General features: G+C 53.4%; 1 protein-coding gene and 1 pseudogene across 1 annotated transcript; both read left to right on the top strand.

Annotated features, from left to right (window-relative positions):
• The first annotated feature begins 8,282 nt into the window (after positions 1-8,282).
• LOC105464493 (Rac family small GTPase 2) lies at positions 8,283-26,904 on the top strand. The gene is made up of 7 exons (XM_011712459.2): positions 8,283-8,439; positions 10,879-10,950; positions 19,826-19,943; positions 20,734-20,796; positions 21,332-21,491; positions 25,371-25,503; positions 26,134-26,904. Exons 1-6 carry the CDS (start codon positions 8,405-8,407, stop codon positions 25,499-25,501), a joined length of 579 nt encoding a protein of 192 aa, XP_011710761.1. The 5' UTR covers positions 8,283-8,404; the 3' UTR covers positions 25,502-25,503; positions 26,134-26,904.
• Positions 26,197-26,904, top strand: LOC139358404 (uncharacterized; annotated as a pseudogene).
• Positions 26,905-27,452: the final 548 nt, after the last annotated feature.

The following is a 27,452-nucleotide window of genomic DNA, read 5'->3' as shown; positions in this document are numbered from 1 at the left end:
TACATATGGGCAACAAATAGAAAATTCAATTTAAAAAATATTAGTTATAATGGCACTGAAAGTAATAAGGTATCGAGGAATGAATCTTTTGAAAAATGTGCGTGACATTTCCGGGGAGAAATTATAAAACCTTATTGAAAGTTATAAAGAAGCAATATACCATGTTAATGGACAGGAAGACTCAATATTATAAAGATGTCAATTCTCCCCAAATTGCTCTAGAAATTGAATACAGTTCTAATCAGAATCCTCACACAGTTTTTTTTTGGAACTTGACAAGCTTATTGTAAACTTTATATGACAGAGCAAAGAGTCAGTGGTAATGATAACAGTTTTGAAAAAGTTCAAGAGTGGATGATTTGCCCTGCTGGGTCTAAAGACCTGATATAGAACTTCAGTAGTTGGCCGGGTGCGGTGGCTCACGCCTGTAAGTAATCCCAGCACTTTGGGAGGCCGAGGCGGGCGGATCACCTGAGATCAGGGGTTCGAGACCCGCCTGGCCAACATAGTGAAACCCCGTCTCTACTAAAAATACAAAATTAGCTGCCTGTGGTGGCAGGCACCTGTAATCCCAGCTATTTGGAATGCTGAGGCAGGAGAATCACTTGAACCTGGGAGGTGGAGTTGCCTAGACCCAAGATGGTGCCATTGCACTCCAGCCTGGGCAATAGGAGCGAAACTCCGTCTCAAAAAGAAAAAGAAAATTGCTGTAGTAATTGAGGCAGTGTTTTACTGACTTGAGGGTGGACCAAGAGGCCAATACATGGAGAGGCTAGGAAAAGACTCATGCAGTTATAGACTCTTGGCCTGTGATATGGTTTGGATCTGTGTTCCCATCTAAATCTCATGTCAAATTGTAATCTCCAACACTGGAAGTAGGGCCTGGTGGGAGGTGATTGGATCATGGGGGCGGAGTTTGCATGAATGGTTTAGCACCATCCCCCTTGGGTACTGTATAGTGAGTAAGTTTTTGTGAGATCTGGTTGTTTGAAAGTGTGGGGCACCTCTCGCCCCCTTGGTCCTGTCCCTGCCATGTAAGATGCCTGTTACCACTTTGCATTCCACCACGAGGCCTCCCCAGAAGCAGATGCCACCATGCTTCCTGTGTGGCCTGTGATACCGTGAGCCAATTCAACCTCTTTTCTTAGTAAATTACCCATTTCCAGATATTTATAGCAATGCAAGAACTGTGAGATGCGAGATGGCTCAACCACAGCTTACTGGGCAAAAAGCAGGCAGAGCTACTCAATAAATGATTCTGGAACAATTGGTCATGGAGATAATGATGTTAAATACATATCACACAGGCCGGGTGCGGTGGCTCATGCCTGTAATCCTAGCACTTTGGGAGGCTGAGGCGGGTAGATCACCAGAGCTTGGGAGTTTGAGATCAGCCTGGCTAACATGGTGAAGCCCCATCTCTACTAAATATACAAAAGTAGCTGGGTGTGGTGGCAGGTGCCTGCAATCCCAGCTACTCGGGAGGCTGAGGCAGGAGAATCGCTTGAATCTGGGAGGCAGAGGTTGCAGTGTGCTGGGATCACGCCACTGCACTCCAGCCTGGGCGACAGAGTGAGACTCGGTCTCCAAAAAAAAAACAAAAACAAAAAAACAAAAAACCCCAACATATCACACAAAAACTAAAAACAGTCAATAATCTCACTACACCCTAAATTCCGTCTGATGTGTGTAAAGACCTACTCGTATTTATTTTCTTTCTTCTTTTTTGAGACAGGGTCTCACTCTGTTGCCCAGGCTGGAGTACAGTGGTGTGATCATGGCTCACTGCAGCATAGACCTCCCAGGCTCAAGTGATCTGCCCACCTTAGCCTCCTGAGTAACTAGGGCTACAGGCATGCGCCAACACATCTGTCTAATTTTTGAATTTTTTGTAGAGATGGGGTTTCACCATATTACACAAACTGGTTTCAAACTCCTGGGCTCAGGTGACCTGTGTGTCTTAGTCTCCCAAAGTGCTGGGATTGCAGGCATGAGCTACCGCACCTGACAAGACCTATTTATGAAAAGCAAAACTTTAAAAGAAAATGAAGATATTCATCTTCATGAAATTGGGAGAAGGAAAGGAATTTTTAAGTAAGATTCACTCAAAAAACACAAGTCATTAGGATGCAGGGCAGGTGAGCCTCCAAATTGGGGTTTAGCTTTGGAAGGTTCTTGGCTTCTCTCAGGAAGGAATTCCATGGTGAGCCAATGGTGGAAGAAAACAGCTTTATGGAGGCGGCAGTGTTGCAGCTCCGTGATTACTCCTGCAGAGTAGGGCTACCGGACAGGCAGTGTGCTGAGAGCAGCAGCTCAGGGGCAATTCCGCAGTTTATACCCACTTTTAATCACATGCAAATTAAGGGGTGAGGTATTCAGAACTTTCTAGAAAAAGGGTGGTAGTTTCTGGGCTGTTGCTAGGGAAGGGGTGGTAACGTCCGGGTGTTGCCATGGCAACTGTAAACTGACATGGCACTGGTGAGCATGTCTTGTGGAGAGGTGCTTTCACCTCGTCCCCATTTCTGCTAGTCCTCAATCTGGTCTTGAGTCGAGCCCTGCCTCCTACCTCAATTAGGAAAGAAAGTGGAAATTTGACTAGATGCAGATAAAAATTGTGTCTATTAAATGTCACAACATATTAAAAGACATCCCATGGACTGGAAGAAAGTATGCAATGCCTCTAGCAATTCAAGCTTGGAAATCAGAATATGCAAAGAAACTGTAAGAGAAAGATAAATACTGGGCCGGGCACAGTGGCTCATACTTGTAATCCCAGCACTTTGGGAGGCAGAAGTGGGTGGATCACCTGAGGTCAGGAGTTTGAGACCAACCTGGCCAACATGGTGAAACCCCATCTCTACTAAAATACAAAAATTAGCCGGGCATGGTGGCATGTATCTTTAATCATAGCTACTAAAGAGGCTGAGGCAGAAGAATTGCTTGAACCTGGGAGGTGGAGGTTGCAGCGAGCCAAGATCGTGACATTGCACTCCAGCCTGGGCAATAAGAGTGAAACTCCATCTCAAAAAAATAAAGCAAAACAAAATAGATAAATACTCCAATAGAGAGAAATGGACAAAAGTGAAGAAAAAGCAATTTATGGAACAGGAAACACAAGTGTCCAATAATCACTTACAAAGTTGCTAAATACCACTGGGAATCAGTTAATATAAAGTAAAGCCACAGTGAGATGCTAATTCACACCTACCTAGTTGGCAAAAGTATAAAGTCTTACAGGCCAAGCATGGGCTAGGGGGTAGATGAGGAGGCCCCTGGAAGTGGGTGTAGCACTGTCTATTGAAGTGCAAGACGTGTGTGTATACTTTAAACCTCACACACCAGCCCAGGAGCACACGGATGTTCACAGCAAAATCGTTTGTAGTGCAAACATCACAAGCCACTTACAAATCCTGGCCTGGGAGGTCTAGGCTACAGTGAGCCATGATCGCACCATTACACTCCAGCCTGGGCAACAGAGTGAGACCCTGTCTCAAGAAAGGAAAAAGGAAATAAGTATGAGTAGGTCTTTACTCATTTTGGACAGAATTTAGGGTGTGGTGAGATATTGACTGTTTTTAGTTTTTGCGTGATATGTATTTAATGTCATTATCTCCATGACCAATTGGATAAATACATTTCGATACATTCATATACTGGAAAATTTACCAGACAAATAACTAACCTAGAACTCTAAGTTGAACATTTCCCAGCACGCTGCTGGGCAGGGTTGTGGCTCCCAAATTCTAAGGCCTGTGGTGAGGAGAAGGGAGCTGACTGACCCTGAGCGACCCCAGAACAAGAGGTAGCACCTCTGTGAGGACAATCCAAGGAGAAGGATTTGGGCTGAAAATGAGGAAGGGTTTTCTAACAGGTCAGGCTAGGCAGGAGTGAAACAGACTGCCCCTTAAGGGAATGAGCTCCCCGTCATTGGAGATATGTAAGCAGGGACTGGCAGCTGCGTCATGGGCAGTAAACCAATCATTGTCTATCAATGACACAAGAGTGGGTTGAATACAGATGGCCTTAGGTCCCTTCTAAGCCTGCCCAGAGGCCTCGTGGTTCTGTGATTCAGTAAGTTTGCGAAGTGTGGTCAAAAGAGGATGGGACTAAATGAATAACCAAATGTGACACATCCCTGCAGTGGGACACTACTCACTAATAAAAGGGACATACACACCATGACACATGTAACAACAAGATGAATCTCGAAAACATGCTGTGTGAAAGGGCCTTGGATGAGACGCCACTCACTGTGTGATGCCGTTTAAGTGAAATCCTAGAAAATGCAAAGTAATCTACAGAGGCAAAAAGCAGACCAGAGCTTGTGTGTGTGAGTTGGGCGGTGGCTGGAGGGGTGGGGAGGGAGAAACAGAGGAGAGGTGGGCTGCATGGGGGTGCAAGGAAGCTTTCCAAGGTGATAGAAGTGTTCTGTGATGTTCCGTATCTTGGGAGGTTTCATGGGTGCGTGTATCTGTCAAAATGAATGGAATTATATGCTTTAAATGGATCAAACTTACTGTATGCCAATTATACCCCCATATAGATACCTTGTTTTTTTGTTTTTTTTTTTTGAGATGGAGTCTTGCTCTGTTGCCAGGCTGGAGTGCAGTGGTACGATCTTGATCTCAGCTCACTGCAACCTCCGCCTCCTGGATTCAAGCGATTCTCCTGACTCAGCCTCCCGAGTAGCCTAGTACTACAGCTGTGCGTCACCATGCCCAGCTAATTTTTGTATTTTTACTAGAGACAGGGTTTCACCATGTTGACCAGGATGGTCTCGATCTCTTGACCGCATGATCTGCCCACCTCGTCCTCTCAAAGTGCACCTCCCAAAGGTGAGGAGGGCTGGAGCAGAGGTCAGAGCTGCTGCATTACGGACTTGGTCACAGGGACTTGAGCCTGACTGCTGTTGTCCAGGTGGCTTCACTCCTCCATCTGGTCTGTCCACACAATCCCAGGACCACCTGCAGATGGGGGACATTCCCAGAGAGTGGCTCCAGGGCTCCTGTGTCATTCTCGGTGTGGGTGAGAGTGCTTCAGGGATAGCTCTCTGTTCTTCCATATTTTGTATTCGCTACAGTACCAAGCCCAGAGCTGGGTATTTAGGTGGTGTATCATTGATGCATGCAGAATGAAGGAGAGAATCAATAGCTTAAGCTAAGGAGAATTTTTGCTTGGGATCTCCTGGAGAAGGGGCTTTCTTGGGATGGAGAGCAATTGCAATTTTAGGACCGCCATGGCCATGTACAGTTGAGTGAGTTGTGTACTGCAAAAATTAAAAATAAAAATAATAAAAGAAAAGAAAAGGCCAGGTGTGGTGGCTCACGCCTGTAATCCCAGCACTTTGGGAGGCCGAGTCAGGTGGATCACGAGGTCAGGAGATCGAGACCATCCTGGCCAACATGGTGAAACGCTGTCTCTACTAAAAATACAAAAAATTAGCTGGGTGTGGTGGCACGTGCCTATAGTCCCAGCTACTTGGGAGGCTGAGGCAGGAGAAATGCTTGAACTCGGGAGGCGGAGGTTGCGGTGAGCTGAGATCATGCCACCGCACTCCAGCCCGATGACAGAGCGAGACTCTGTCTCAAAAAAACAAAACAAAACAAACAAAAAACAAACAAACTAACCCCAAAAACAAACAATCTCTGCTCTAGTGGGTGAACAAAGGATAGAACTCAGTACCTACACTGCTTTCCAGGTCAGGTGGCTGCACCCATTGGCTGTATATTCCTAGAGAAGTGCATTATTCTTTTCTCTTCCCTTTTTTAAACAAAAAAATGGTTTATTCTGGAAGAATTTTAGATGTACAGGAAAGGTGCCAAGATAGTAAGAGTGTCCACGTACAGTTTTCACCCACTTTCTCTGTGTGCTAACGTCATTTGTGTAACCGCAGTAGATTTGTCAAACTAAGAAATTACTATTCTTACAATACTCTTAAAATTTTCAGACTTGATTTGGATTTTACTACTTTTTCCACTGATGTTCTTATTTTATTTTATTTTTATTCATTTATTTATTTTGAGATAGAGTTTCACTCTTGTTGCCTAGGCTGGAGTGCAATGGCGTGATCTCTGCTCACCACAACCGCTGCCTCCTGGGTTCAAGCAATTATTTGCCTCAGCCTCCTAAGTAACTGGGATTACAGGTGCCCGCCACCGGGCCTCGTTAATTTTTCGTATTTTTAGTAGTGATGGGGTTTCACCGTGTTGGTTAGGCTGATCTCGAACTCCCGACCTCAGGCAATCCACCTGCCTCAGCCTCCCAAAGTGCTGGGATTATAGACATGAGCCACTGCACCCGGCCTGATGTTTTTGTTTTTAGAGCTAATTTAATTGTTAAATTGATTTAAGAATTTGCATGTATACATGAAACATTTTTTTTCCCTTCAAGAACTAGAAAAGAATTCTTTTAAAAAATTTATTAAATTTTTTTTATTTGTAATTGACACATAATCATACATATTTATGGGGTACAATGTGATATTCCGATGTATGTATACACCGTATAATGATTAATCAAATCCAGGTAATTCCCACATCCATCACTTTCAATATTTATCGTTTCTTTGTTGCAACATTTGAAACCTTCTCTTCCAGCTGTCTTGAAATATGCACGAGATTGTGATCTGCTGTAGTCACCCCACTGTGTAACGGAACACCAGACCTTACTCTTTCTCTGTCAGTGAAGCTCCACGAATGTTCTTTTTCTGTTCCAGGTTCTAATCTGGGCTACCACACTGTATTTAATACATTATTATTATTATTTTAAATTAACACAGAGGTTGCCCTATGGACTAGCAGTCGATGGAAAAAGAAAGGGGTATAGAGAAGTATCCCAGAACAAAGTCCTCAGGTGGCCTGTGAGGGAGGAAGTCCCAGGGTGGTCACAGGGCACGCCTGGCCTCTCTGACCCACGGTCTCAGCACAGCATATGCAAAGCGTAGAGGAAAGACACCGGTTTGCTGGTAGCTTGAACAGTTGACTTGCCCAGTGCTGGGGCCAGTGCTTGAGGAAGTTGCATTTCCCTTTCTGTAAAAGTCAATGTTGAGAACCCAGTAACTTATGTGAATTGCTCTGAAAAGGTTCAGCCTCCGGGTGCCTGGTGGGAATCCCGGGCTCTGCCAGCCAGCAGGCCCTAGCTCTCCTCACCCTCCTTCAGGGTTCCTGGGTTGTCCTGAACCAGGGTGGGTGACCAGTGGCTCTTCCTCTCCCCGCCCCTCCGTCCTTTCCCCCCCGCGCTGGAAAGGTGTGTGGGTGGGGAGTGATAGCAATGAACGGTGAACTTGGCGCCAACTGGGGTGGTCGAATGTTCTCCGAGTCCACATGGAGAGCCCTCATGGCGAAGGGAGCTCCCCACGAGCTACAGAACTCGGGCTTTTTCCCCTCAAACAGCAGCTGGAGCCAAGAGCTGCAGCTTAAAGAAGAGCTTGGAGTCACCTGAGCCTAGGGCTGGTTTCAGGTTAGGTGGTCAAATGACTTCTCAGACCCTCAGTTTTCGCATCAGGGAAATGGGCCACAGTTCCTAGCTCCAGGGTGCCTGGTCCCCCAGGGTGGTCTCAGGATAGACTTGGTTCCTGTGGGGCACTGACCGCCACTTCCTCTCAACGTGCCGTTCTCCATCAGCGGACCCCACCTTCCCTTCCTGCCTCATCGCCCACATCCTCCCACCCAGGGACGGGTGGGAGGATGTGGGCGATGAGGCAGGCCAGGGGAAGCTCTGGGGTCCCCAGCATCCCCCGACCTGGAGATCCCCTTAGGCCACGTTTCAAGAGCCAGCTCCAATGCTAGCTTGCAGGCCCCCAGCTCTCCCTCTCCGTAACCCTGAGGTCCTCTCTGTAGATTCCCTGTTGCCCCAGTCACTTCCTGTCTGTTTTATGATCTCCCATGATGAAGTTGTGCCTCCCCCTCTCCAAAGGGTGTAAACTCTAGGGACCAGCTGTCTCTTGCATCTGGGATCACCAGCACCTGGTACTGTGCCTGGCACACAGCAGGCACTCATTAAATGCTGTGCTTAGAATTGAGGTGCACTGAATTCTTGGAACCCTCCAGTTCTTGCAGAACGGCCTCTGGGCCTGCCCCGTGGGCAGGAAGTGAGCCTCCCAGCACAGAGGGCCCCCGGGTCTCCTGCTGGAGCCTCCAGGCTGGGGGTCTGTGGGGATGCCCAGGGCTCAGCCTAGCACCTGAGCGCCCCTCCCACCAGCTGCTCTGCCACACCGCATGCTCCGCCCCTTGCAAACGACCGACCCGTGGGGGCAGCAGCTTGAGTAAGTTCCCCTTCCGCTTCCTCCTGCCCCACCACTGCTGCTCCTCAGCGGGCGCCTCGCCAGTCTCCACACCCCTTGTGCCCGCAGAAACGCGCCTGGCCCTGAGCTGTCACCACCGACACTCTCCAGGCCCCGGACACGATGCAGGCCATCAAGTGTGTGGTGGTGGGAGATGGGTAGGTACCTGGCTGGACTTCCTCACAGCCCCCAACTGGGATGCCCTGAGATCCTCCCACCCTGGTGTCCCTGGGGAAGCCCCTGGTCCTGCAGAACTAGCTGTCCCTGGGAGGCAGCTTGGAGGGGTCGCTTCCTTCTTCTCCTAGGGCCCACAGGGAGCACCCCAGGGTGGGCTGAGGACAGCTTCACCCTCTTCAGCCCCACCCCACCCGGGGAGCCATCTGGGTGGAGGGTGCAGGACTATGGGTGAGAGTGCCAAGGGCTCCTCACCTGCACCCCTAAAGCTGGGGGCAGGTCTCCCACAGAGGCAAGCCTCAGTCTTTATTCTGTAGATGCACGAGGGAAGTGAGAAACCTGAAATTCAGCCTTCGTCCCCAGGCTGACCTGGGCTGTCGTCACTGGCTTGGTGCTGCTGTGTGGCCTCGGGCAAGTCACAGCACCTCAGCTTAGCCATCTGGGAGGAGGCCTATGCCCTAGGGATGCTGTGGGGTCGCTTGAGATAAGCTGAGTGGCTGTCTTGCTTGTAGTGTGTGCCTCCTAGTACCCCCTCCACTTTCTCTCCCCTCCCCTCAGCCTGCCAGGTTGGGGAAGATGTGTGGGGGATGTGGGCGAGGAGCAGAAGGGGCAAGGGGACATTGAGAGACAGAGAGGGAAGGAGGAGGCTAAAGAATGGGAGGGTGATTGTGGGGTCAGCAGGGGAGGGGCAGGCTGGGCTGAGACCCTTCTCAGTTGTCAGATCCCAGTGACTTCAGGCTGTTGTGTCTTCTGGGAGCCTCAGTTTCCTCATCTGTAAAATGACAGGTCCAGGCCAGGTGCAGTGGCTCATGCCTGTCGTCCTAGCATTTTGAGAGGCCAAGATGGGAGGATTGCTCAAGGCCAGGAGCTTGAGACCAGCCTAAGCATCATAGGGAGAACCCATGTCTATAAAAAAAATTTATAAAGCCAGGAGTGGTGGCATGCGCCTGTAGTCCCAGCTACTAAGGAGGCTGAGGTGGGAGAATCACCTGAGCCCAGGAGTTTGAGGCTGCAGTGAGCTATAATTGTGCCATTGCAGCCAGCACGGGTGACAGAGCAAGATGCTGTCTCTTAAAAAACACAAAATAAAAGGACAGGTCCAATTTGTCAATCTGTCATGCCTGCCAGCAGCCACGTCATAGGGTGCAGCCTACAGGTCCACCCTGGAGCATGTTCTAGCTGAAAGGGGCCTCCTGTCCAGCCCTCCCACTCTACAGAGGAGCAGCCCAAAGCTTTGAGAGACTCAGCTCTCCTGGCCTGGGCTCTGCGGCCCCGACTTTGGCACTGACCCATCTAGGTGGGGGTGGGCTCATTTGTCCACCAGCCTCAGCTGATTCTGATGCATGGCTCCTTATCTGCCCATGCCCGCCCAGCCCAGTTCACTTCTGCTTTGTATCTGATCGGAGGAGGGGTGGGCGGAAGTCAAGGGTTAACGTTCCAGTCATTCAAAATTACCTCGGTGGCAGGCCCAGGGGAGGGCAGTGGTAGAGAGGAGAGGGTGAGCTGTCTCCTCTGAGCAGGAAGTGACAAAACCACACAGGGCAGGGGAAGGCCCAGAGCTGCCCCTTGGCCTCTGGGCTTCGGCTCAGCTACCTGCGCCCACTCCCAGCCTCGCATGCCGAGGGTGGAGTAGGCATGCGTTATCACTTCCTTCCTATGTACCAGAGCTCTGGGGTTAATCCAGCCTTCTCTATCCTTTCACCAAACCTAATAGGTCCATTTTACAGGTGGGAAAATGAAAGTTCAGGGAAGCTAAGTAATGTGCCCAAAGTCTCACAGGATTTGAACCCAGACCACCCTGACTCAAACCGTGACCTGGTAACTGATCTGCTCCAAGGGGAGGTGAGAGGGGAGAGCAGGGCCAGGCCTTCCCTAGCAGCCACCAGCTGCTGCCATGCGTCAGGCCCTGTGCTTAGCGCTTTGATAGGCATCGTTGGATTTACTCCTCAGCACACTTCTATGAGGATGGGCTCATCTCTATTTTCTAGATGGAGAAACTGAGGCAGAGGCAGGTTAAGTGACTTGTCCAAGATCATACCACTGGTAGGTGGTACAGCTGGGATTTGAAGCCTGGGTCAGGCGTCCGGGGCCCCTCAGCATTGCCTGAGTCTGCTGGGCACCGTCTGTCCCACATCACCGGTCCCTGGAGAAGCCTGTGGGAAAAGCGGATTGCCAACTCTGTGCACACCCGTGGATCAGAGTCTCTGGGGCTGAACCTGAAGTCTTCACTTTAACAAACATCCACGTGACTGGCAGGCTCTCGGGTGTGAGAACACAGACATGGGGCGTCTCACATGGGGAGACGGAGGCCCAGAAGGCTAGGCTGGGTGGATGCTGAGGTCTTTGCAGAGGACCAGGCAGAAACCTCCCATGTCTCTGGCAGAGCCCATGACCGCCACCCTCTTGCACTTCCTGTCTTTCAGGGCCGTGGGCAAGACCTGCCTTCTCATCAGCTACACCACCAACGCCTTCCCCGGAGAGTACATCCCCACCGTGTGAGTTCCTGGGGATACGCAGGGTGCTGGGACAGGGGGAGACCGTCACCAAGTCGACCCACCTTTCAGGCACTTCCTGTGGGCCAGACCCTGTGTGGGCACCCAATGGGGTGATGCCAGAGCCACAGCCTCCAGCCTGGTGGAGCTCCCTGACGGTCCAGCCGGGAAGGCAGCACTGTGCTGAGAAGTGCTGGGGGCTCCCAGAACCCGGGGTGGGGTGCAAGGGAAGGGGTAGAAGGGAGGAGGTGGTGGCCTCTAGGCTGGGCCTCCAAGCAAAGGGACCAGGAGGAGAGGGCTGGCTCGGGCAAGAGCAGGGGCTGAGAGAGGAGCTTCTGTAGAAGCAGGCTGCTGGAGGAGGTGATCCAGAGGGCCTGACCCCAAGGAGCAGGGACACCTGGGGACAAGGCATGCTGGGGGGCAGAACAGAGCCATCTGCTGGCCTGGGAGGCCCTGCGCTCTATTGCAGGGTGAAGAGGCAGGGCTGTCATTGGACGTGGAGGGAGTGTGTTGGCACCAGCGTCTCCCTGGCCAGCCCTCAGGGGCCCCCATCTCTCCTAGGACATTTCCCCAACTCCCTAGCATGGCACTCAAGGCTCCTGGTGGCCTTCACTCAACCTCCCGCCTAGCCTTATCACCCATTACTTTGCTTCACACTCTGCCGCCTCCGGACCCTACTGTTCGCCACAAGCTCCCTGCACATTTCTACCCCAGGGCCTTTGCTCAAGCTGTTCCCTCTCCCCATCGTGCCTTTTCTCCCCACATCCAGCTGTCCAAACCCTCCAGGCCCAGCTCCAGTGCCCCTTCCTCCAGGAAGCCTTTCTGATCTACCACGAAGGGGTCTCCACTCCACAGACTGACTTTATCTGATCTCTCCCACGACCATGAGCCTGTGGAGGTCAGGGAGCCACGACCAGCTCTTTGTGGTCTTCTACATGGTATAATACATGCATTATCTTACACACAACACATGCGTTTTGAGTTGACCTGAATTGAACATTGTGGGAAAGACCATAGGAAGATTGGTCATAGCCACCATCTAGCAAAGACCTGCTGCGTGCTGGCCCCTGCACAAGATGTCACACAAGTGATCTCATTTGATCCCCCTGGGAGGTGGCTATTAGCATGCACAGGACACCCATGGGGAAGCTGAGCCTCACAGCCACTAAGAGGCTTGCTTCCCCGGCTTACACGGTCCTGTCTCGCTTCAGAGCCAAGCTCCATGCAGAGTCTCGCTGGGGCCCTCGTTTCTTGATCTTAATGAAATCCCCTTTCAGGGGCAGGGATCAGGCTCTCCCAGGAAGAGGAGGGCAGGCAGAAGGGAGAAGAGAGCCTGGAGCCGAGACGCTTCCAACCCACCCCAGAGGATTCCTCACTACCCAACCCCCAACCCCAGACTTGGGTGGGCTGGGCTCTCTCTGCTGCTGTCTGTTCCCGGGACACTCTGCTCAGCTGCCTTAGATACCGTGGCCCAGGCTAGAGGAAGGCAGGCAGCCAGGAGAGGGCAGGGAAACCCTAGCAGAGAGCCTAGAAAGCTGATTTTGCCCCAGCTCAGTCCTGATGCTGGTGAGTGCCGCTCTCTGGTCCTGTCCTTATATACAAAACGGGAATGAGGATTCCTGCCCACTCACCATCAACCATTAAACTTTTAACAGGTGCCTCTAAGTACAGAGGGAGGGCTGGCTGCAAACCTGAGCAGGGTGGCATAATTAGGCGAGGCAGCTCCTGCTCAAAGCCATGGTTACCGGCAGTGTGTTGTCACTGCCTGTGTCCCTGGGTCTCTGGATGCTGGCTTGAGAACTTGTCCTGCCTTTGTGTATCCTGGCTGGGTTGAAGGACCCACTTACTGCAGGACCTTGGACCAATCACTTCCCCTCTTTGAGCCTTGATTTCCTTTTCTATAAAAGGTGGAGGCTTGGGAGTCCTAAGCTCCTTCCCCAGGCGCCTCCCCTGTGCGTTGAGATGGATGGCTGAGTCTGCTGAGGCCAGGTTATGGCCAGGTGCTCTCAGCAGCCTGGATGCCCCTGATCCCTGATGGTCCCTAGTAGACTTTGTTGTCCTGGACAACATCACAGAAGCTGGAGGAATGGACCTGACCAGACCTACCTTCCCAAGACTCTCTGAAGGATTGGGTGAAGGTATCCCACTAGGGCCAGCTCTGTGCATGTGGCCACCTGTCCAACTGCACAGGGCCTCATGCTCAGAAGGGTCCTGCACCTAGTTGAATGCTCTGATGTCTGCATCTTGAAATTCTTAATCATTTTTGAACATGGGCCCTGTGCTTTCATTTTGCACTGGGTCTTACAAGTTCTATGGTGGATCCTGCATCACACCCTCCTATAGCTTCAGGCACAAAGTTTCTCAGCCCCAGACGAGACCCCAGAGCAGGATCCTGCTACTGCCAATGCCTGTGTCCCTGTGAAGGGAGGGTAAAATAGTCACACTGGGCCCTTGACACTGGATGGGGAGGAGGGAGAGAGGGTAGGTTGGGAAAAACAGGCAGCCCCAAATCTCTGGCACCCGAGATTAAGGTGGAGAGAGCTTCTGGGCTGGGGATGGTAGGTTTGCTGGGGTTTGGGGAGGCCGGTGCTGCAGATACAAGATCAGATAAGCCTGAGAGCTGGCTCTGCTACTGCCAGCCATGAGGGGTTAGCAGCAAAGGGATGGACCTAAACCTTCGGAACTGACACCTTCCTGAGCAGCCAATCAGTTGCCAGGACTTGCGGGGCTGCACCATGATTGGCTCTTGCCGCCTGCTGTGTTGTATAGACCCTGTATTGGAGCCGGCAGGGCCCTATGAGATCTTTGTGTCAAATCCCCCATTTCGCAGATGGGGAGTCTGAGCTGCTCTGTGGATGGCCTCATGTTAGGTGTTGGGGATATAGAAACATGGCAGGAAGACAGTGCCCTCCGGTGCCTGTGACATAGAAGGGCTCCCCCTTACACCTCACCTCCTTAGAACCATGCTCAACGGAAGCCCTGGTGAGCTTTTAAAACTGAAAGTTAGGCTGGGCATGGTGGCTCATGTCTGTAATCCCAGCACTTTGAGAGGCCAAGGCAGGCAGATCGCTTGAGCCCAGGAGTTCGAGACCAGCCTGGGCAACATGGAGCAGAAACCCCATCCTACAAAAAATACAAAAATTAGCTGGGCATGGTGATGCGTGCCTGTAGTCCCAGCTACTTGGGAGGCTGAGGTAGGAGAACTGCTTGAACCCAGGAGGGTGAGGCTGCACCAAACTTTGATTGTACTACTGCACTCCAGCCTGGGCAACAAGGTGAGACCCTATCTCAAAAAAAAAAAAATAAAAAAAAAAGAGCCCCCCCAAAACGACTGAAGCTTATCCTGGCCTAAATCTCTTCTGTGGCTCCCTTCACACTTAAAACTCATCTTGATGTTCAAACCATGAACAACAGTCCCCGTCTCCCCAGCCTCATTTACGACACCCCTTAAGTAAATTTCAGTTCAAGTACATAGACTGCCTTGATGATCTGAACCTCCCCCCAACCTCTTCACTCCCCTTTATGACACCCAGAACCCTCGCTGCTTTCCGTCATTCAGTTCCTGGCTTAGACATCGCCTCCTTGCCCCCCTGTCTAAAGCAGCTCCCCACCTCCACCCTGCCCTCTCCATCTTTCCATCCCACCACCCTGCTCAGCTGTCTTCGTCGGCTCCCCCACACCCCAACTTAATCTTGCTGCTCCTTTGCTGCCACTCCTCCTCCTGGATGGAGGCTCCCTAAGGACAGGGCGCTTATCTGCCTCGCTCCCTGCCATCGCGCCGGTTTCTAGAACAGAGCTGAGCCCATTCCTGTTGCTCCGTCATGACTGGCCCCGCCCCGGGGAGGCAGGCAGGGCTCAGCTCTGCATGGAAGAATGTGTGCTCCTAATTGAGGCTGAATCATTTGGCACTTAATTTTCACTTTCATCTGAAATCCTGTCTTTGGTAAACTGGCTAATCCAGCCTGGGATTCTGGTGGACAGGATGACATCAGCCTCCCTAGCTGTGTGCGCCAGGCCCCACCAGGATCTCCTGCCTGGCCTCTCGGCTGCCCCATCCCTGCTCCTGCCGCTGTGTGTGTGGGTACCTGATGATGTCCAGTGGCTCAAGCCTCAGCCTTAGCTCAGGCACCCCTTCTGTTGGGTATTCTGTTCCCTCTTACTCCACCTCTCCCAACCCCGTGACACCTCCGGCTGCCTTCATCTTTCAACCAATAGCACAGTAATGGCCTCCCCTCCCGCCTGATGTGCCAGTTTCCCGCTCTGTTCCCCTCTGGCCACTCCCTAAGACTTCTCCAAGAGGGACTCTTTCTTCCTCTTCTCTTTTCTTTTCTTTTCTTTTCCTTTCTTTTCCTTCCTCCCTCCCTCCCTCCCTCCCTCCCTCCCTCTCTCTCTTGCTCTCTCTCTCTCTTTCTTTCTTTTCTTTTCTTTCTCTTTCTTTCTTTCTTTCTTTCTTTCTTTCTTTCTTTCTTTCTTTCTTTCTTTCTTTCTTTCTTTCTTTCTTTCTTTCTTTCTTTCTTTTCTTTCTTTCTTTCTCTCTTTCTTTCTACCTTTCTTTACCTTTCTTTCTTTACCTTTCTTTTTTGATGGAGTCTCGCTGTGTCACCAGGCTGGATTGCAGTGCTGCCATCTCAGCTCACTGCAACCTCTGCCTCCTGGGTTCAAGCGATTCTCCTGCCTCAGCCTCCCAAGTAGCTGGGACTACAGGCGTGCGCCACCACGCCCAGCTAATTTTTGTGTTTTCAGTAGAGACGGGGTTTCACCATGTTGGCCAGGATGGTCTCGATCTCTTGACCTTGTGATCCACCTGCCTCAGCCTCCCAAAGTGCTGGGATTACAGGTGTGAGCTACCATGCCCAGCCAGGACCTTTTCTAAATGCAAATCTGATCTTATCACTTCTGCCTGGTTTGGCCCCTTGGTGGATCCCCATTGCCCTGAGAACAAAGACCTGATGCTCCATGCCCCTCTGACATCAATCCTTTCTCACCCCCAAGTCACTAGCCGTGTGTGCCCTGTGGTCTCTGGGTTCCTTGAATGCACCATCTTTCCTCCCTGGGGGTGGGCTTTGGTGGTGGTCAGGTGGCACCCGGGTGCTGGGGCCCCTTCCGCCTGCCCCATTCCCCTCCTCCACTCCTGTCCAGGGCCAGGCCTCCGAGTTCTACAGGCTCTGGATGAAAACGTGGTCTCTGCTGTCTCCAACTCCGTTTCCAGCCATGAAATAGCAGCGACGCTTATCATGTGGGCTTTTCTGAATTGGGTAACAGGATCTAGCCTTGCTCTGCCACTCACTGGCTGGGAGATCTTGGGCAAGTCCCTTCCTCTCTGTGAGCCTCAATTTCTTCATCCGGAAAATGGGGTGAGGGTTGGCCATGGTGGTCTGTGCATAAGGTTCCTCTCTGGTCCCAGCTGCCTGTGGGTCTCTTAAGTAAGGGGGACACTCAGGGGTGTCACACCATTGACACATCCCTGCAGCTGTCCCTCTGGCCCTCTGGGGAGGGGCCCTGTGGCAGGGGCATTTGGGGACATGGAAAATGAGACTGCTCAGCTTCTCAGCATCTCCCAGTGGCGTGGCTTGAACATCCTCTGCTTTTTTGGATTCTCCTAATGGCCCCAAGAAATAGGTATTTTCCCCTCCACATTGAAGAGATTGAGGCTCAGAGAAGTTAGGTCACTCACCCAGGGTCACCCAGCCAGGATGTCCTGGCTTCACAAGGAACTCTTTGTTCCTCCGCAACAAGAAAGGTCCTTGACCTCTTCAGGTCTCAGTTTCCTCATCTGTCTAATGGGAGTAACTTAAGATCCTTCTGTCTTGGATCACATGAGACTTCAAGACCTAACATGCAAAGACCCTCAGCCCCCTGACTGGCCTCAGAGAAGGTGGCTGGTGCTTCTCAAGGTCCCAGCTCTTTCCCCATCACTGTGGCCCTGAGATTCCAGGGATGACCCAGAGGAGACAGGTGCCTTTGGTTTGAGGAATCCTGGGGGGCTTTTTGGCACTAGCATTTTGGCTGGACGTTAGAGGAGAGAGTGTCCAAGCATTTCCCAAAGGTGTGTTTCTGGTCAAAACTGGAAAAACAACACAGATGCTGCTCTTCCCATCATGCCCCGCTGTGTCTCCCTGGACAGCGCCTTCTTCCTGAAATCCCACAGCAGTGTAGGTGGTACCCAGAGTAGGTGCACACCAGCACCTGCTGTGCACCAGACCCCGGGCCAGCCCCAGGGTGCAGCGACAAACAAGTCAGGCTTAGTGCTTGCCACCTGGGATGCTGAGTTCCCCAAGGAGTGCTGGTTTAGGTGGAGTGGTAGCTCCGACGTGGCTGGAGGTCAGGAAAGGCTTTTTGGAAGAGGCGACATTGAGCAGGGACTGGAGGGATGAGGAAAAGTCAGCTGCCCTGGCAGTGGGGAGGAAGAGAAGGGAGAGAGGAAGGAGAGTGGGAAGCCAGGGACCACTATTTGCAAGCACTTTCCAGACAGGCGGGAACAGGGCCATTTGAGGAACTGAGAGGTGACCAGGAATTCTGTCCAGGGCTGGACAGGCAAAGTGTATTAAAAAGGCTGGGCTGCCCACTTTTTGGGGGTGTGGGGGACTCCTCTCAGGAGAGGTGTCTTTGGTGTTACTCTGCAGTGTTAGGGCTTCTGCAGCCTAACATTGGGTAGCGTTCTCTGAGGACTTCCTGGAGGAGGTGGCATCTGAAGGATTTCAGTTCACTTTGGTTTAATTCCCTTCCACCTGCATTCACTGGGTGCCAGGCCTGAGACTGTGGAGAATAAGCAGGCATCGACCTGGCCCACACGGAGCCCACAGCCCTTGGAGGGGCGGAGACTCACCAAGTGCCTGCTCATGGTCAAGGCAGGTAGTCACCCAAGAAAGGGAACCATGAGCTCTTTACAGGTGGAGGACGACGAACCTTCGCCAGAGAGGAGGACTTTACTGGGCAGGGTTTTGAAGCATGAATAGAAGGTGGGAGTGAAATGGGGGTGGAAGCATATTCCAGAGGGAGGTATAGACAGGAGCAAAGGCTTGGAGGGGTGGGCAGCCTGGAGGGTGTGGGGGCCGGAGGCCAGGTTGGTGAGAACATATGGACAGCTAAGGTGGGAAGGACGTTCTGGGCAGGGGCTTCGTGTGGACCAGCACAGGGAGGTGGGCGGAGTGAGTCTTCCCTGGGAAACGGCTTGGCTGGTGTGCGAGGGGAGGAGTAGGAGAAGTCAGAGGAGCCAGAGGTCTCAGTGGACCTGGTCAGGAGACAAGGCACAGGGCCTGTGTGAGTGACCACAGCAGGAAAAGTGAGAGTGATTCGCTAGCCCTCAGGGGCAGGCGGTGAGGGCATTCCTGGAGGCACAGCTGTGGCCTGGGGCAGTGAGCGCTGGTCGTGGTCACTGGTTTCTGGTTTCTTACTCACTGGCTGTGTGGCCTTGGGCCAGTCACTGCATCTCTCTGAGCCCAGTTTTCTCTACCACAGCGTGGGTAGCCAGCACCTTCCTCATGGGGATGTGTGTAGCAAGAACTGGCTTGTGAACCTCCCCTACTCCAAGCTTGGAGCCCTGGGATGGCCCTCCCAGCATTCTTTGGGCTTCCCTGTCTCTGATGTTTATCAGGCCCCTCACCCCATGTCTGGACTCCTGCTAGCTGTGGGGGCAGGATCAGACTTGTATTCCTTGGTGGCCCCAGTGCTGGCTCTGCACCCGATGCATAGTAGGTGCCCAGCAAATGCATCTGGAGGCTCGTTCGATGGCCCTGCAGGGCTCTCTGGGTCTGGCAGGAGACGCTGGGAGTCAAGGTCGGTGCCCCACGCTATCTCCTTGGCAGCACATATCTTTCTACCATGTGCCATGGCCCTTCCCATGGCCCGTGACTGACAGCTTTCACACACACTCTGGGGTGGGCTGAAAGGCCCCAGAAGCAGCCCTCTTTCCCTGGAAGGTGGGAGACGAATGACAGCACCCTAGCTTCCTGCCTCCTCTGGGGACGCCCTGAGCACAGTCCATTCTATCTCCCAGGCGGCCCCAGCAGGACTGAGCAGCAGTGGTCCACAGCCATGACAGCTCAACCACCTGCCCTGTGCCAGCTGCTGTCCCCTCCTTTATTCCTCCCCACTCCCCTTCTGCGGCATCCTGGGGTCACTTCCCAAATAAACCCCTCATACCACCTCCTTGTCTCAGGGTTTGCTTCTGCGGGGACCCAGCCTGAGAGGGGATGAACATTCATTCAACAAATATTGAAGCTGGGCGCGGTGGCTCACGCCTGTAATCCCAGCACTTTGAGAGGCTGAGGTGGGCAAATCACTTAAGTTCAGGAGTTCAAGACCAGCCTGGTCAACATGGTGAAACCCTGTTTCTATTAAAAATACAAAAATTAGCTGGGCATGGTGGTAGATGCCTGTAATCTCAGCTACTCGGGAGGCTGAGGCAGGAGAATCACTTGAACCCAGGAAGCAGAGGTTGCAGTGAGCTGAGATGACACCACTCACTCCAGCCTGGGCGACAGAATGAGACTCCATTTCAAAAAACAAAAACAAAAACAAAAACGAAAAAATAAACATGGAGTGACAGCATAGGGAGAGAGTTAAGTTTATTCATATCAAGACTTGGAGGAAAATTTACACAGCCTCAATTACCTTTCCAAAGGACAGGTACAAGTAGGAAAAGGATTCAGAGATAATCTTTATTTCTTCTTGTTTACTTGTATTACATTTTTAAAAAATATAATGAATCAGTCACGAAACAGATAAAGAAACCTAATTGCAAATGCTGTGTGACTTTGGGCCAGTTGCAGACTGTCTCTGGGTCTCAGCCTCCGAGGAATGCCACGGAGCTGGACCACAGTCCCCAGGTTCTGGGGTTTGAGACTGACCTGACCTCTGCCTTGACTGCTCCCCACAGGTTTGACAACTATTCAGCCAATGTGATGGTGGACAGCAAGCCGGTGAACCTGGGGCTGTGGGACACTGCTGGGCAGGAGGACTACGACCGTCTCCGGCCACTCTCCTACCCACAGACGGTGCGCTGCTCCCCCGCGCCTTGCAGTCCTGACCTTTGCTGTCTCCATTCCCTCTGCTTGGAATGCCCTTCCAGTCAGCTCAGCCTGGGAAACCCTTCCTCTCCCCTGAAGGCCCAGCTCAGGGAGTCTGCCTGCCTTGCATGTCCCAGGCAGAGCAGGGCCTCCTCCTGCACTCCCCCAGCCCTGCGTTTGTTCCCGGTCCTCAATGTGCCTGTTTTCCCACCCCACTGCCTGCTGGGCTCTGGCACCCCCTATTTCCAGTGGTGGGGCAGGTGGAGTCTGCACAGGGCCCCAGGTTGGTGAGCCCTGGGAGTGCTGGGGGAGGGGAGAGGTGGAGGATGCCTGCAGGTGGCTGCTGGGTCCTCGCTCTTCCTCCAGGGTGTGCAGGGAGGTGGCTAAGGCCTGCAGATGTGGATGGTATATGGATTGGAGTATGGACTCCGGAATCCCAGATCCGCCCCTCACCAGAGTGCACGCTGGCAAACCCTTTAACCTCGGGAAGCCTCACTTTCCCCATCAGAGGAATGGGGCTAGCAGCAGTGCTTGCTGCAGGGTGACATGTGAGGATAACCACTTTGCAGAGGCCCTGACCTTTAGTAAGCATCCCAACAAACAGCAGCCTCGTGGTAAAGGCGAGAAGGGTATCTCTGCTCTGCCCAGATCCTAAGTCCCCAGCGTCCCCTGGGCTGCTCCACCCTCAGGGAGCCCCAAGCTCCACCTCTCAGTGACTGCCATGGTGGGACACCTCTGGGCCCTCCTCAGTGGCAACCCTCGCTTGCTCTGTCCCCAGGACGTCTTCCTCATCTGCTTCTCCCTCGTCAGCCCAGCCTCCTATGAGAACGTCCGTGCCAAGGTGAGTTGGACAGGGTGGGCCTTGGGGGCTCTGGGGAAGGTAACCCTGAGGGACAGAGGGAGGAACTGGTGACTCTAGACTGGTCCCTGGGGCAGCAGAGGCCGCATACAGAGAGGGTCCCCAGTGCCAACCAGGGCTGGCAGGGGGACTGAGGGGGTAATATTTGGAGGGTCCGGAGTGGGGGTGCAGCGATAGTTAGCTATACCCCCACTTTCCGTGGCTGCGTCCTCCTCCTCCCTACACAACCTCATGTTCGCCTCTGATTGTCACATAACCTCATGTTTGCTTCTTATGTCTGCACAAAACCTCGCCTCCTCCTTTTCTACAATCATGCGCCCCCTCCTTCCTGTACAACCTCGTGGCCTCCCTTCCCTGTGCCACCTCATGTCTCTCTTCACCCTCATGCCCACGTCTGATCTTCTAGCAACTGGGTGCCCCTCCTTTCCCTACACCCTTTTACCCCCTCTGATCCCTGCACAGCCTCATGCCCGCTCTTGACCCACACAACCTTGTGTCCCCCCACCCACCTGCCCAGTGGTTCCCGGAAGTGCGGCACCACTGCCCCAGCACACCCATCATCCTGGTGGGCACCAAGCTGGACCTGCGGGACGACAAGGACACCATCGAGAAACTGAAGGAGAAGAAGCTGGCTCCCATCACCTACCCGCAGGGCCTGGCACTGGCCAAGGAGATTGGTACGGGCCTCAGACTCAGAGAGGGGAACTGGCTGCAGGGGAGCCCTGACTTGGCCTCGTGGTGTGTAAACATGGGCTGCAGGGCCAGGCTGTGCAGTTCGAACTTAGCTGTCCTGTGCACTTGCTGTGTGATCTTGGGCGAGTCACGTAGCCTGTCTCTGCCTGTGTTTCCTTATCAGAAAAGCAGGGGCTAGTGATAGCTCCTGCCTGCTGGGGTGGTTGGGGGAATTCAGTGAGTTATTCCAGGTGGAGCTCCCAGGGCGGCACCTGTGTGTGGGAAGCACTCTGTGTTAGCTAGTAGTCGTCCTAGTAGTATTAGTAGTATCTATTAATCGATATTGAAAATAAGGAGGTACGCTTTGAGCAGGCAGAGGCAGAGATTGAGTAGGGGTGCCGTGGTTGCTTGGAGGACAAGCGACAAGTCAAACTCGGGTGTTCTGGGAAGGCTTCCTGCGGGAGGTGGCCCCGCATTAGATCTGAAGGGTGGCACATTTCCTTCCACCACCTTCTCTCCTCCCTTTCCCCACTCCCTTTGGTTTCTCAGCTCAACTCCTCTTTGCCTCCAAATCCCTGGGCTGGAGAAATATAGTCACTTCTTGAGGTCACCCAGTAGGTGGCCTAGCCAGATTTGAAGGAAGGACAGCAAATTGTTGGCTGACTGCTGGGGGGTGCTTCTTTGTAGTGGCTCAGGGCTGCCTGCATCAGGGAGGTGATGACCATGGGTCTGGCTTCATGCATGGTACCCAGGCCTGCTGGCTCTGTTCCTGTCCCTGTCCCTGGTGGGTCCCAATGTGTCTGTAGCTCAGGGATCCTTGCCCAGAAGCCCAAGACCGCCAGCTGGATTTGGTCATGATGGGCTGTGCCCTCTGCCTCACCACAGGACTCTGCAGGCCCAGGGGTTGGCCCCCGAATTGAACCCGCTAGATCTCCTCCCGCCCCACTGCCCCAGCCCCGCCACTCCTCCCCCTGCCGGAACTGGGAGGGCCCTGGAGACTCACATCTCTTCACAGGAAGGGAAACCGCAGCCACCACCTCCCTCCTCTTGTGACTAGTGTGGTGACACAGCCATCTTCTTCAGGGGCCTCGGACTATGGCTCACACACTAGCTCCCTTCCCTTGTCCGGGGGCCACAGCTCCCCAGCCTGCTCGTCTCTCCTTTTAAATATCAGGGATTCATCCCTGCCTTCTCTTTCTGACCAACCAGCACCCTCGAACCTCTGGTCCTGGACTCCTTCTATTCAGGGTGCAGCTCTCCAGCCGGCGGCCTGGCTGTCACTGACCCCTCCTTTGTAAAGCGCACGCTTTGGGATCATGCGGAGGGCGCTGGAGGCCTGGATTCCGGTCCTGGCTCCGACACTGATTGTCTGTGTGACCTTGGGTTAGTGGCTGCCCCTCTCTGGGCTTTAGTCTCCCTCTTCACATAAGCTGACCTGGACAATCCCCAAAGGCCCTCTCTCCTCTATAAGGTAGTGACCCAGAGCTCTTGCCTTAGCCTCTAGCCCATCTCCCCTGGTTGACCCAGCATGGAGCTGGGGCAGGGGCAGTGATGGTGACTGTGCCTCGACCAGCTCAGGCCTAGGGGGAGTCCCGGGGGTACTGGCAGGGCTAGTAAGGGAGGCAGCAACTGCCTCTGCCCACCTGGGCTCCCCAGCCCTGGGATGACAAGTTTTGGGGGCGGCCCTGAGCCCAGCTGATAATCACAGCTGATGTGGACTGAGCACTTCCTAGATGCCACTTCATTCTCACAGCAGCTACGACAAAGGGGTCTTGTCACCTCTACTTACAGAGGGGAAACAGGCTCTGGGGGACATGTTGCTGGTTTAAAGCCACCCAGCCAGGACATAGCAGAGCCCGGATTCCAAAGGGGGTGGAATAGCTCCCTAAGCCACAAAGCTGAGGGCCATCTGTCATCCCTGCACCCCCACTGCCCCCACCGCCCCCTTGCCCTCCTTGCCCTCTCTGTGCTCCCCTGCCCCTGTCTCAGCTTGACAAGCCATTGTATGGCAATGAGTCCTAGACAGATGGGAGACTGAGGCCTGGAGAGGGGTAACTGGCTAAAGTCTAGAGCAGTCAGAGGCAGAGCCAAAGTGAGCCTGGCCCCCCAGCTCAGGACCCTTGTCCTGTGTGAGTGGCGGCCAGGTACCAGGGAAACGGCAGTTGGTGGATGTGAGGGAAATGGATGCAGATGTGGTCCCTTATAAGGAGACAGTGGCCACGTGCCCAGTGACACCTCCTCAACACAGGGGGTGGTGACCAGACTCTGGGCTGAGCTCAGGGCACCCTGCTCTTGCCAACCAAGCCCGATGGCAACCACTGCCCATGATCCCTGGTGGGCGTATACGCCTCCAGGTAGAGGGGAGACACCCAGCATGTGACTCAGAGCCAGTGATGTCCTCTCTGAGCCTCAGGTTCCTCGTCCCTGCCCCACCCTTCCTTTTTTCCCCAGCACCTGGCCTCAGTGGGCTCCCCTGTTCCAGCGGCTGCCCCTCCTGCCATCCCGACTTCTCCTCCCAGTTCTGTGCCTTCGGGCCGTGGCTTCCCGACTCTGGGCCTGTTTCCTGGTCTGTGAAGTGGGAAATCACAATGTGTCTTCCTGGTGTTGTTGGAAGCACCCAGCTCAGTGCCTGGCACAGAGTAGGTGGTGGCCAGCGTCCATCTCCTTCCTTCCTGCCTGCCACAGAGAAGCAAGCAGACTTTGGCAGAGGGTCCAGAGTTCCCCCCTCCTCCCTCCTCCTTCCTCTTGGTTCTGACATTGGCCCCCGGGCCTGCATGCATCTCGGCAGAAGGGGTTTTGTGGTTTTTCACTTCAGGGAAACTGTGCAGCTTGAAATGGACATGAGAAGTCACACAGGCTCTTTGCAGAAGGTCATGGAACATCGTCCCTGGGGGTGGGGACTAGGCCTGCCTTTCTCCCCGTCTGTGCCCTGGGCTCCAGCCCCGAGGGGTCTTCATGTGGGAGAAGGCTGGGCCTCCCATGGGAGGACAGAGGAGTTGTCCAATCCCACTCCTCCCAGAAGGCCCCAGCTGTGTCCAGGTTGAGGGAATACGTCCAGCATGTCGTTTGGATGAGTCATATACTCTCCACGAACCTGTTTCCTTGTCTGTAAGACGGGGATGGTGCTAAGGAAGGGGCTGATGATGTTTGGAAGTTCCTGGGGAGGGGGCTACGAGGGTTTCAGGCTTCTTGGGGGTTATTTGCAACCCTGGGAGAATCCTGGAGGGATGGGCAAGGCAATGTTCTAGAAGAAGGTGAGGCTCCCAGAGATTTGGTCACTGATGCTGGAGCCCTTTCCTTCCCAGAAAAGCATCAAAATTACCGCCTTCCTTCCATGGATTAAGGGCTGTGTGTCCAAGAAAGACACAGACCTGCCCTGTAAGCCTCAGTGTCTCACTGAGCTCAAGCTCACTACTTCAGACATGAGGAAACTGAGGCACGGTGACATTAAACTCCCTGCTCCTGGTGACACAGCCTCCAGGTGACCCCACGGGGACTGGAATCTGGATGGTGGCCCCCAGAGCCTGGTGTTCAGTTGTATGGCTTGGGAAGGGGTGTATGGCATGGGAGGGGTATATGGCGTGGGAGGGGTGTATGGCGTGGGAGGGGTGTATGGCGTGGGAGGGGTGTATGGCGTGGGAGGGGTGTATGGCGTGGGAGGGGGAGGGGTGTATGGCGTGGGAGGGGTGTATGGCGTGGGAGGGGTGTATAGCGTGGGAGGGTTGTATGGCATGGGAGGGGTGTATGGTGTGGGAGGCGTGGGAGGGGGATGTATAGTGTGGCGGGGGTGTATGGCGTGGGAGGGGTTGTATGGTGTAGGAGGCATGTTGGCCTAGAGTCCCTCCGACTTAAGCCTTGGCTCTCCTGTCCATCTCCCCAACCAGACTCGGTGAAATATCTGGAGTGCTCAGCCCTCACCCAGAGAGGCCTGAAAACCGTGTTCGACGAAGCCATCCGGGCCGTGCTGTGCCCTCAGCCCACGCGGCAGCAGAAGCGCGCCTGCAGCCTCCTCTAGGGGTAAGAGTTCCCTGTCTAGTGCCCAACTCCCACTCATAGCAGGCCCTGGCTGAGCAGTGGCCTTTTGGTTCACTGTGAGTGGCATTTAGGCCAGGACAGAAAGAAGGTGGGTATGGAGGTAGCCTCAGTTTCCCCAGCCTACTTGTTATTTGTCTGGGCCAGTCTCACTCTCCGGAGCTCATCTTCCAGAGGCAAGGCCCAAGGTAGGAATGAATGCCTGGTAACCCACTAGTCCCGGGCCAGGGAGTAGGTGTCACGGAGCCCCCACTCTGCCCGTTCCTGCAGGAGGTGATGGAAAAGATGCCTTGGTCCCTGGCCCTAGGAGAGCCCAGTCGAGCCAGGGAGATGCACCCACATATGTGGGTGGAGATGGGAGAGACTGAGCTATGAGACCTAGGGGGCAGATGGTGGGGTGCTTATGAGTTGGAGGCAGCCCACAAGGCCTCCTGGAGGTGTGGGACCAGAAGGACAGAGAGGACTGGTGAGGTGGGGAGAGAGCATCGGCAGTCCTGTTTCGAGTCAAACCTTGAGCAAAGGCCTGGAGGTGGGAACGAGCTGTGAGCCAGGAAGGTGAGAGCTGTGGATTTTGCATGTCTCCAAATTCTCTTTCCCTACTTATCTTCCTTCCAGGTTGCACCCCAGCGCTCCCACCTAGATGGGTCTGATCCTCCAGGATCCCCACCCAAAGCCTGATGGCGCCCCGACTGGCCACGCTGTCCCCTCCCTGTGGCGTTTCTTAGCAGATGGTTGCAGAGCTTCATTGATGGTCTTTTCTGTACTGGAGGCCTCCTGAGGCCAGGAAGGTGTGAATTTGCAGGTGCTGCATTCCAAGCCCCTCATGCTCCTGCCTTCCTGAGGGCCAGAGGGGAGCCCCAGGACCCATTAAGCCACCCCCGTGTTCCTGCCATCAGTACCAGCTGCCGCGTATGGAAGCATCTACCGGTTCATTCCAGTCCCACCCCACGCCTGACTCCCCTCTGGAAACTGCAGGCCAGATGGTTGCTGCCACAACTTGTGTACCTTCAGGGATGGGACTCTTACTCCCTCCTGAGGCTGGCTGCTCTAATATCGATGGTCCTGCTTTTCAGAGAGTTCCTCTACCCAGCAAAAATGAGTGTCTCAGAAGTGTGCTCCTCTGGCCTCAGTTCTCCTCTTTTGGGACAACATAAAACAAATCGAATTTTCTACGTCTCTGGGGGTATCTGCTCAGCCAATGGAAAATCTGGGTTCAACTGGCCCCCGCCATTTCTTAAGACTTTCTGCTCTACTCACAGGAATCCTGAGCTGCACTTACCTGTGAGAGTCTTCAAACTTTTAAACCTTGCCAGTCAGGACTTTTGCTATTGCAAATAGAAAACCCAACTCCACCTGCTTCAGCAGAAAATAAATTTATTGATTCAAGTTTGGAGATATCATGATTTCAGGTGCAGCTTGATCAAGGGATTCAAATGATGTCATCAAGGCTTGTTTAGCTCTGGGCTCTGCCTTCTGCTGGCTGGTTCATTCTCAGGCAGGTGATTTAGGGCTTCATCCTTCCAAGTTCAAGTTCAGCCAAAAAGAGCAAATGTCTCTCCCAGGCAAAGTCCTTAACTAAAGTTTACTGTGATTGGACCAGCTTAGGTCCTGGGCCCCCTTTCAACCAATCACATTTGTCAGAGTGGTGTGGTGCTGTGCTCTGATTGGCCAGGCCTGGACCATACGCCATGCCAGAACAGAACTGCGGCAACCCCGGTAAAAGCGTGTGTACCAGGGAGGGAGGCTGAGTTACAAAGTGGGCTGAGAGCCTGGCGGGAATTTGGGCCAGAAACCCTCAACCTCCCCTATTGGAGGTCATGGGAAAGTGTTCATTTCAGCAGTGAAAAGAAGCAGCGCTGGACCCCGCAGGTGCTAAGCAAAGGGGAAGTTTCTTTAAAAGAGAGGCGGAGTTGTTGTGAGGATTTAAGAAGTTC

The sequence above is a fragment of the Macaca nemestrina genome, chromosome 15 (assembly GCF_043159975.1).
Source record: "Macaca nemestrina isolate mMacNem1 chromosome 15, mMacNem.hap1, whole genome shotgun sequence".
NCBI lineage: Eukaryota > Metazoa > Chordata > Mammalia > Primates > Cercopithecidae > Macaca > Macaca nemestrina.
This window is presented reverse-complemented; position numbering and strand designations above follow the sequence as displayed.